Genomic DNA, 10690 nt, shown 5'->3' with positions numbered 1-10690 from the left:
TTCCCATGATTCAGATGATATCTATATATTATTATTATTTTCTCCCCAATGTTTTGTGTGCCACACTATAAGATTATACATTTAGAATGCATCTTTATGATAACTTTCCAATTATTTTAAGTATGATATGTGCTTGGAATCAAAATGTCAGAAATTATTTGTTTAGTCATGATTTTGTTTGGAGCTGGGAGATCTTTGGCCACCCAAATGAGGAAAATGGGCAAGCGTGTTTGGTGGTTTATTAAAAGTCACACAACCATCTGTATGTGCCAGAATCGGGACCAGAAGTAGAGATTCTTGAATCCAGGGTAGCATTATTTCTATAGAGATATATATATATATAAGTGTCACAGGAGAAGGCAGAAAGAGGAGTGGAAAGGATGTCCCTGAGATATTCTTTCCTGCAGCATTTCCCTCTTCTAGTGCTAAACAGTTTTAATTCTCCCCCTTTCTACAGGAAAGACACTACATAAAATAACCTCTGGAATGTGCATTCAGCATGGAACACGGTTCTTCCTCTAATCTCTATCTGCAGAACTCAGATGTTTGTTTAGCATATGTCTTCCTCTTTCTGTAGCCTCCTCTGGGATTTGTCTTGTCTTTTCCACTTCTTCTTTTTTGAATCTTGACAGAAAACTTATGCATCTATTGAGTTTTGGCTGTGCAATTTCTATTCAGGGAAATGGTGGTAAAACCTACAAACCATACTGCTTCATTTGAAGCTTTCAAAATCATTGTTTTTTTGTTATTGTTGTCAGGGAAGAGGGCCGTCAATGTATTATTAGTTTCTTTCTTTTCTTTTTATCATTGTTTTTATTATTAATTTTTTATTATAGTAGAATAAAGAAGAAGGTACTAGATGTTCTGGGATTTACACGTAATTGTACTTGCCTTCATGCTTTCAAGGAGGAAAGACTGGTAGGAAAATTAGAGAATCAGAGCTTTATGGACGTTTTTTAGCTGTCTAGTTTCAAAAACTTATTCTTTTTCTAAATTCCCTCTTTTTGCTTGCGTTGTTATGAAGCTTCACTTTATCTTCATGAATGTGGAGTCATTTTTGACAACTGTGTGTCCTTTCCTCGACTGTCAGTTGTCATGCTCCATCAGTTTGTCTTTTGTGCTAAGTTTGTTCTATCTGTTCCTTCCTATTCCTTCTTCAACCAGAATTTTTATATGAGCATGGTTTGGGGTAGCAAAATGTTGGATGGGCCCAAGGGAGGACTTGCCTCTTTCTGTTTAGCTTGTGTATTTTTCAGGGGTGGCTTGGATGACCACTGCTTCCATCTTTTTTCAAATCCTTTATTTCCTCACGCCCAGGAAACTGCCATAATCTCGCTGCCTTCAATTTCTCTCCACTCCAATCCTTCCTGCCCACAACTGCCAATGTAATCTTCCTAAACAAGACTTCCATCATTTTATTCTTCAGTGAATCTCTAATGCCTCCAAGGGCCAACTACTCTAGGCAGACAACCACAGTTCATCCTCAATGTACCTTTCAAGAATTAATCAGTCATTTTTCTCATAACAAAAGCACGAGACAGGCTCTCTCTTGAATTCTGATCTCCATGTCTTGTTCACGATATTTTCCCCATATGTTATGCCTTATCTTTTCTTATCCACTTATTTGATTCTTATCTTTTCTCTCAGGCTTGACTTAAATCCTACCTTCTTGAAGAAATTTTCTTTGATCATTAGAGCTCATAAATCTGTATTTTATCTGATTTAAGCCATTGTCAGATGAAAGAAATACCACTGTTTCACTCATCACTAAGAAAGGAAAACAGCTGTAAAACTAGGACACTGTATTCTTAGAATTTTTATTTTATTTTTATGAAAAAGTTCTTTTTGATTTACACATAGATTTTTTTAAAAATCATATATCACCTGTGTGCATCCATACAAATATAAGTGCAATGAATTGGTCAAGAGATTTCTAAAACTTCTTCCCATCCAGAGTCTGGCTCTTCTGGAATTTTCTTCCAGCCCATTGACACCTATTCTGCAAGTTGCAAGGCTGGTGTTTCCTTGATCTTCCCAGAAAGTACCAATGTAAGGTTTTTAGAAAACAACATTGCTTCCTCAATGTTTTGTTGACTGACCATGTAGTGTCATCTGTGGTGACACCAGGTTTTCACAAGCACATGTGATGACAACTACCTCATGGTTGCGCCCGAACAGCAACCATTATAAGAGGACATCAAATATTAGATGCATCCCCATATCATTAAGGTAAAAAGTTAAAAAAATGTGCAATTCAGAATGGATAAAATATGGTACTTTCTCATCCAACTGAACGCATTTGCCATTTGTATATACTACTCATTATATAATTGTTTACGAAACCCTTAAGTCAATGAGTGTATTTGATTCTGTTGGGCCTCAGTAAGACATTCTTAGAGATGGGCATCCATGAAAAATATGTATATGGTAACTGATAAAACTGGGATCAACTCTTTTCTTGGAATTTACTCAAATCAAGAGCAAAATGTCCACACAGCTCTGGACTAAAATTTGTGGGTTAGATTAAGACCATTCCTTGGGAATTTGTTCCTTACATTGATATTGTCACTAAGTGTGGTAATAGGTCTTTCGCAAATGAAATAATGTGGTATATCTTTCATTTATTGGGTGCCTATGAGGATCTAGCAGTTTTACATATATTTACATCAATGCAAATCTATTAAGTAGGTGGTTTTATTTCTAATGTACAACTTGGAAATCAAAACACTGAGGTCACATAGCTAGAAGATGGCAGAGCTGGGCTTTTAATCCAGATCTGACTCCAAAGCCTGAACTTTTCCATTATGTCACATTGCATAGGATGTACATACAGGACTGCAAGACCCAAAGTTGGTGACTCTCCATGATTTAGGAATGAATTCAGGAATTTCCACACTTTGGAATGCAAGCATAAAATGGTAATAATTCAGACCAGAGGTCCAAGTAAAGCTTGCACCTTATTTTCTTTTTTAATGGCACTTTCCACAATTTGTAACTATATTTTATTTTTATGTATGTATTTATTTGTATGTTCACTGTTTAATATCTGCCCCAAAGGAAGGCAGGAACCACCATTTTTCATTTATTCTGAGACGCACATTTTTTCATGTTTTAATACCTGTGAAATCAGGTGGCTTCTTAAAATAGATGTTGTATTTAAGTTTAATTGACAACATTTGATTTTTTCTTTCTGAGTGTTACATAAATTAACCATGCATCTTAAAATTAATGTTTTTTTTTTACTTAACATTTGATTAAATGTCCTTTTAAATTGCATAGCATGTAGCACAATGCCTGGCCCCACAAAAGGCACCAATAAATATTTGTTAAATGAGTGAATGACTCAATTGACTGGTACTTTAAATTTTGCCTAAAGGTATTTCTGAATGAAGTATCCTACCCATGGGGATTCACTGTTTTTCCATTTCTGTGATGTCTGACTTAGAATGTGTGTGTGGAAAGGTGCATTGTCCATCCAGCTAGGGCTGGAGAACTCCCCAGCAGAAGAAATCCTGTTGGTGGAGCCCCACCTGCCTGGTAGAAACTACTTGTAGGAAAACCTTCCTGGCTGTCCTGCTGACCAGTGTTTGATAACTCTTCTCAACTGAACAGAAATCGGTTTTATTTCAGGCAGGCCAGGAGGGGTGGGAGTTCCCACGATCCGTGGGCTAGCCCCTTGCTTTGTTGGTGCTGCTAACGACAACTCTCAGTGTGCTAAGGTCTGGACACTCAAGGAAATTCAGCCACGGAAGTTGGAAGACTGTAGTTTACTGTGATGCCTCCAGAGAGTCATGGTTACGTACTGCCAAACACAAAATGAATGTGAGCAGCCATCCGTGGAAATTTTCCCCGGAAAGTAACTCACCCCGAGAGATGCATTGTAAATGGGCGGCTGATGAAATGAGGATGGTGCCTAACACGCCATTAGGGAGGCGCCGATTTAAGTGTAACTAATGAAAGACAAGCGGTGGTGTAATGAATTGTTAACATGTCTGCCCTGAGGTTGGATGGTGACGGGGGATTCTTGGGGCTGGGAGGAGACGCTGTGCAAGGAGGATCAGATAATAATGTGATTCCCCGGGGACCTTCCAGCACCACAGAGAGGAGAGGGGCTCGGAGTCTAGACACACAGCCTTCTCCATTCATGTTTAGAGCATGAAACAGCCGCTTCCCAACACCCAGAGGAGATTTAAAAAATATTTTGTTAATGAACTGACTTCCTGTGCTCTACCAAATAATATTCAGGTCCAAATGTTCTCTCTTTAGAAATTCTACATATGGAGGCCATGCTCTAGTGTTGGCGTTGGGCCAGGGAAATTTCCCAAGCTCAGATACCAAATTAGCATCCTGGCTTTCAAGTTGGCCTGCTGTGAGTCTGATTAAAGGATATTAGCAGGATGAGTTCCCTATCTCTTGATTATCCTTCGATGCTGTGAGAGGATTTGAGTTCCTGAACCTTGAACTCCAGGGATTAAATCCTGGATTCAACAGGCCCAACCTTAAATGTCATGCCTTTTACTCACCTTCATTAGAGCAATAATATCTACTGGATACTCTCAGAGCACATTGGCAGTGCTTTCCCATCTTGTTTTCACAGTGAGGATGATCAAGATGTTTAGCCACATTGAATAAATTGCCTTGGTTTATTTGTATGTGCAACTGTGTGAGCACACATAATTTATGGACATCATTTGCTATTTGCATATGAAATAGGCTTCTTGTTCTTTATGGGGAGAAAATGGCTCCTTTGGGTCACAATTAGCCTATCTGACAATTATTCACAATTAGTCACAATGCTGGCAGTTAATCGTGCACACAAAGTTGTTTAGGCAAAATAAGACTGAATTTCTTGTCTTGCGCAATTTTTTCTTCAGAGCCATGGCTACTCTGCTTTCTATTTTGATGTGGTTTGAAGTTTCTCACTGTTCAAAGGAATTATTTAAATACCTCTATTGACTCAAAAGCCTATTGCTGGACAGTGTATAGAATTAAATAGACATCAGAAGCAGTTGTGTTGCAACTGAGAAGTTCAGAAGCTTTGATTGGCTGATAAACATGATTGAGAGGCATACATTGTATCGTATATAAACACTGTTACCCTGACAACACAAGGCTTTGCGGACAGAGGAGAGGCCAAGGGGAGAGACTCTAGAAGGAAAACTTGAATTGGTGTTGGTGGACTTTTAACATTTAATCTGCTTATGTCGTGAATAATACATGCAAATTAGAAATGTAAAAGTGAACCGCTGGCCATCCAGAGGACATTTCATCTGAAAGCCTGCTGGATGATGAGTAGGTCTCCTAAGAGTTAGAGACCATTCTGGAAGAGCTGACGGGACAGGCTGTAAGCTCTGCAGATTGCTGCGATGTTCAGGATCGGAAGGAGACAGCTCTGGAAGCAGAGTGTCACCCGCGTTTTAACGGTAAGGAGCTTGCACGTGCATTGAGGATTAGTATCACTCACACCTGTGTGGAAACACACCTGCAATAAAGTTCACACCTGTACACTGATGAATTTGTGAGAAACATGTGTTTACAAATTTTGCATAGTGCATTAGGCCACATGTTGATATTTCAAATTAAAAAAAAAAAAAGGAACTGCATCCTTGAGCTCTTCTGCATGTTGCTGCCTAAACTATGATTATTTGTTGGAATAAGGGCTGCATCCTTGGGCTTTTCTGCACACTGCTGCCTCAACTATGACTGTTTGTTGTAATAAGGGCTGCATCTTTTGGAAGATGCTTGCCCAGGGGCAAAGAACACATTCAAAGAGATTTGGTCACTGTACTCTTTCCAGCCTGTAACTTGTCTTTGTGAAGATAGACACTTAAAGCAAATTCTAGGCTGCAAATTTCCTCTGTTCTTTGAGCCCACCCTCCTGTTCTAACTGCCTGAAAATGAGGTCACAGACTGTGAGACGTGAGGCTGTGTCCTTGAAAGTCACTTTGAAGAATGAGCTTCCCTGGCACAGGTCAGTGTGGCAGCTTTTTATTATGCAAGTGCCAATTAATGTCAGAAGAAAACGGAGGTTTTTCTTAGGACACAGTTCTCAACATCAGTGCATTTCCTACCTGTCTTGATTAGAATTCCCAACAGCCCGGATGATTCCCTGGAGCCTGGTGGCCTGTTGTACCACAGTGGGAATGCTGGCCTTTCATTTTCTAAGTGCTCTGCCACCTCCAGCTCCTCCAAGCCTGCCTGATTCTATGCATCCTTCCCAAGGTGGATGTTCTCTTGCTGGGCCTTCAAACTTGTTTGCAGACAAACACTCATTCTTCAGGACCAAATGCAAATATCCTCTGAGAAGCCTTCCTGACACTTTCAGGAGCAGAGAGCTGCTTTCACTGTGCCCTCTCAGTACTTTATTTCTACCCTGCTAGAAATACCTACCCTGTTTATCATATCACTGTAGGGAAATGACATTTCCTCCTAGACTGTGAGTTCCTGGAGGGCAGGAGTACAGAGTCTGGTACCTAATACACCTTAATATAGGCTTGTTGAATAAACTGAATGAATTAAACTTTTCATCTGTCTGAAAGATTTTCCCGATCTTCATTGCAAACACCAAAATCTATATAGTTAATGTGTATATGTAGTGTATATATATGTAACGTGTATATATAGTAATGTATATTATATATAGTTAAGGCATTACATTTTGGGTATATTTTGGAGGTTTCATTCGTGTATTTAGGATGCTGGGTCTGTTCCCTCCACTGAAATATGATTTTAACAGAATTACCTTAATAATGTCACAGTATATTATATAAATCACTACACGATTTGTATTTAGTACACTCTGATGACAACTTATTAAACTATAACTTTGTGATCTGAAACAAGCAGCGGTGAAGTTTCCAAAGCCCCTTAACATAAAAACTGTAAGTCTGTATTTATATAATCTGGGTCAGGAAAAATTAATGATACCATATTATAATTAGGGTTATACAGAAATACAATACTTGACTTTACCCAGAATACACATATAAAATAACAATCAAATGTACCTTAAGCTTTATGGGTTTAGAAAAGTCACACATGCATAATAAACACCAATGCTTTTTTCTATTAAAAAACTTGGAATAATTCTGTGTATATTCCCTCACTTTTTTTTGCAAAAATATGGCCCAGATATGAAGGCTGCCTTCTTTCTGCTTTTCTCATAGATCAAGGATACCTGGTACCCAATTACAAGTCTATGGTGGATATGCATTGCAACTCATGGATTCTGTTTTTCTTGCCTTCCCTTAAATTAAACTGAAATGCCTAATTTTGTTGGTTGACTTTGTTGACTTCCATTAAAAAGAAAAGTACCAAACAACTTGAAAGATATATGACCTTCCTCCTGACTGTTAAATTCACCTAATTGCAAAGCTAGTTTTAAGGAGGAGAAAAGTTATTTACCTGCTGCAGGATCTGTACTGTTCGTGATTCTTATTGTGTGTACTTTCTGCCAGGGAATGCTGTTGCACTGAATTTCTGATTGCTAGGGTTTTGCTTAACAGTGATTCTCTTCAGAGAGAAACACTCTCCTGGAGAGGCTCACCTCCTTCCCCCGCTGAGAAACGCTGCGGGGAGGCAGCCCTTGCTTCCAGTGGGAGTGTACAGAAAACAAGAGGAAAAAAAGGAGTTGAGAACATTTGTTCTCAGGTATCTTTTGCAAGTTGAAAGGATGTCAGTTTTGTTATTCTCCGGTAAAATAGCCAACCCGGTTTCAGTATCTGATGTTAATCAGGCCCAGACCTGCTTGGCCAGTCAACACCTGGCACACCTGGCAGGTGAAAGCAGTGCGCAAGGGAGGCGGGATGGCTCTGGGATCAGCTGGAAGTGGGGAGGGATCAGGTTCTGTTTGTTGGTGTCCAGGTGATAACTTTGAGATCCCACCCTATCTCACCTCACCTGAACTCACCTCACCTTACTTTACCTTCTCATACCTTACTTTACCTTAACTTACCTTTACCTTACCTCACCTCACCTCACCTCACTTATCTTCCCATACCTTACTCTACCTTACCTTACTTTATTTTGCCTTACCATACTATACGATGAGCAATCCATAAAATGACTTCCTTTAGACCAGTGTTCTCAACCTGCTCATTAGAGTTTTGCACATCTCTGCACATCAGAATCCCCAGGGGAGCTTTTAAGACACACTCATGCCTGGTTCCCACTCCATACCAGTTAAGTCAGAATTCCTTGGGGAGGGGGCATCAGTATTTTAAAGCTCCCAGGTGATTCTAAAGACCAACCAGCTTTGGGTGCCCTGGGTTATGGCATGACTAAGAGAACTTTGGGAATTCCCTGCCCCCCCCTCCCATGCCATATACAATGTGAGTAGTGACCTCTATTTTTTTAGCATATGGGTGAAAACCACTTGAGTTTTTGGCCTCTGTTGCCAGAGGGTCCTTTGGGACTTCTACAAGAGCGGTATTTCTGGTTTTGGAGTACTACCATTGTGGTGTTGGAAGAAGATAGACTATATGGCCATGTGAAGGCCCATTAAATCTCATTTTAGGTCCGGAAATGTGGTGTGCAGAAAACGGATTCTAAGTTAGAGTTTGGATGATGCAATGTTGGGGGTGGTTTGGTGAGGAGGACACCTCTACAGCAGGGTTTGGATCAGCTTGGGTGAAAATCCACATGCATTTAATGAATGGTGAGGGGGGTATCTCTTAATCACCTGGAAAAAATGACAGAGAAGGGAGTTTAATAAACGGAGAGATTCTGGGGTCATGAAAACTCCAGCCAAAACAGACAAGTTTCCAGAGTTTGTTTCTAGGTCACAGATAAATTGATGTCTCCTTTAAGGAGTCGTCTTTAAGGACTGTCTTTTTGCAGTAGAGGGCGAAGGGCGAAGGCCGAAGGCGGCTCTTCTTAAATAAACTGAAGGATTCACAGGAGCAGCGGCTGGGAGTGGGATCAGCTGGCCTGGGCTCTCCTTCCCTTCCAGAGCCCACTTCACAGGAGAGCTCGTGATGCAGGAAGGGGATGCTTCCTCTGCCCCAGTTGCCCTTAACCTGGAGAAATGAAATGAAGGGGCGTGAGAAAGACAGAAGACACTCAAAGTAGAGCGAGGAGCAGCGCTTCTGAGCTGTGCTTCTCCCTGTCAATTAAGGAGCAGATTTGGAAAGCCCAGGAGAGATCACAGAGCAGAGGGCTGGGAGAGGAAATGGGGTTAAAACGGAGAAGCTGGAAGGCGAAGAGGGAGACTTTTTTTTGCCAGGAGGCATGGAAAATGGAGTAAACTACGTAAGAGGGCTCTGAATGGAAATGAGTAGAACTGCTTCCCTCAGTTTCCATAGTGCAACAAATTTAGGTGGGATGTAGCTAGCTTATATTTGTTGTAAATTGAGGAAAGCCATAATTCATGCTAATGGTCGAGTTTCATGTCGCAGTTTAGGCTTGCTTCTCAATGACAGAGAAGACCAAGGCATCTATTTGCTGAATTCTGAGTTTGTAGTCATGGACTCACACTGATGTAGAATAATTTTTTCCATCCCTTAATTACTTAAGAGTGATTTGTAAAATGAATAGCCTGATTAATTTATCCACTGATTAATATTAATTGGGTTCTATTATGAGCCAGGCTCTGTTTTGGGCACTGGGGAAATTACAATGATCAAAATAGAAAATGTCCCTTTAATGTGTAGGGTGTGATCAGATACAGTTGATATTTATTTTGTTCTCATTAGTAGATAGAAAAACCAGGTTATGTATAATGCAGACAGATGAGCCATTTGAAAGTCATCCTTAGTACAATAAAAGAAATACCTGTTTGGCAAATAAGCAGGCACTTCAGCTGGGCATGCATTTTGAGTAATTTTTCCTTTCTGCTTATGGATTTGCCCTGATTCATCCACCATTGGAGACAGTGGAACAGAATGAAGCTAACTGGCCTGAGATGATCAAACTTATGTCCCTGACCTCCTTGAAACTATGTTCTTATCAAGTAATTATGTATCTATGCACTTGAGATTGATATTGACAGTCAAAGTGAAATCACAAAGGCACTTACTTGGTTATTAAGACAAGAAGTTTCAACTGTAATTCAAAGACCCCCCCCTCCCCACCCATGCCCCACATTATTTACAGTGATCTCCAGTGGGGATTTTAACATATACTGTGACTATGCTATGCTATATTATGTTTGTTAGCTGCATATATATGTATATATGATGAGAACACTCAAATCAAACAAAACAGAAATATACTCATTTTAAAAGGTGCAAAAGAATCTCATTAAAACAGATCGTTTCTCTTTCTCAGATTCAGACATAAAACAAGGCTAATCATGTCTCCTAGAAAAACATTTTTTTAAACAAAGAAGTTTTTTTTTTTGGCTGTTGTGCCGGTTTGGATGTATTATGCCCCCAAAATGCCATGTTCTTTAATGCAATCTTGTGGGGGCAGGTGTATTAGTGTTGATTAGGTTGGAATCTTTGGATTAGGTTGTTTCCATGGAGATGTGACCCACTTAACTGCAGGTAATAACTTTGATTAGATAATTTCCATGGAGGTGTGGCCCCACCCATTCAGCATGGGTCTTGATTAGTTTACTTGAGCCCTATAAGAGCTCAGGCAGAAGGAGCTGAGAGGGACATTTTGGAGATGGCCATTAAAAGTAGACTTTTCTAGTCCAGAGTTTGTCTGGGAGAAACTAGGAGAACACCCCCAGACGTCTAGAGAGAAG

The 10690-nt window shown here is 40.0% G+C and overlaps 1 protein-coding gene across 1 annotated transcript in view; it reads left to right on the top strand.

Annotated features, from left to right (window-relative positions):
• The first annotated feature begins 5166 nt into the window (after positions 1-5166).
• The window catches only part of DNAH5 (dynein axonemal heavy chain 5), a 249075-nt gene continuing 243551 nt past the window's right edge, over positions 5167-10690 (top strand). The window contains exon 1 of the mRNA XM_037799237.1: positions 5167-5423. Within this exon, the coding sequence (XP_037655165.1) occupies positions 5367-5423 (57 nt within the window). The 5' untranslated portion in view covers positions 5167-5366. The remainder of the gene's footprint in view (positions 5424-10690) is intronic.

The sequence above is a fragment of the Choloepus didactylus genome, chromosome 11 (assembly GCF_015220235.1).
Source record: "Choloepus didactylus isolate mChoDid1 chromosome 11, mChoDid1.pri, whole genome shotgun sequence".
NCBI lineage: Eukaryota > Metazoa > Chordata > Mammalia > Pilosa > Megalonychidae > Choloepus > Choloepus didactylus.
The sequence above is the reverse complement of the archived record's forward strand: the minus strand, read 5'-3'. Positions and strand labels throughout refer to the sequence as shown.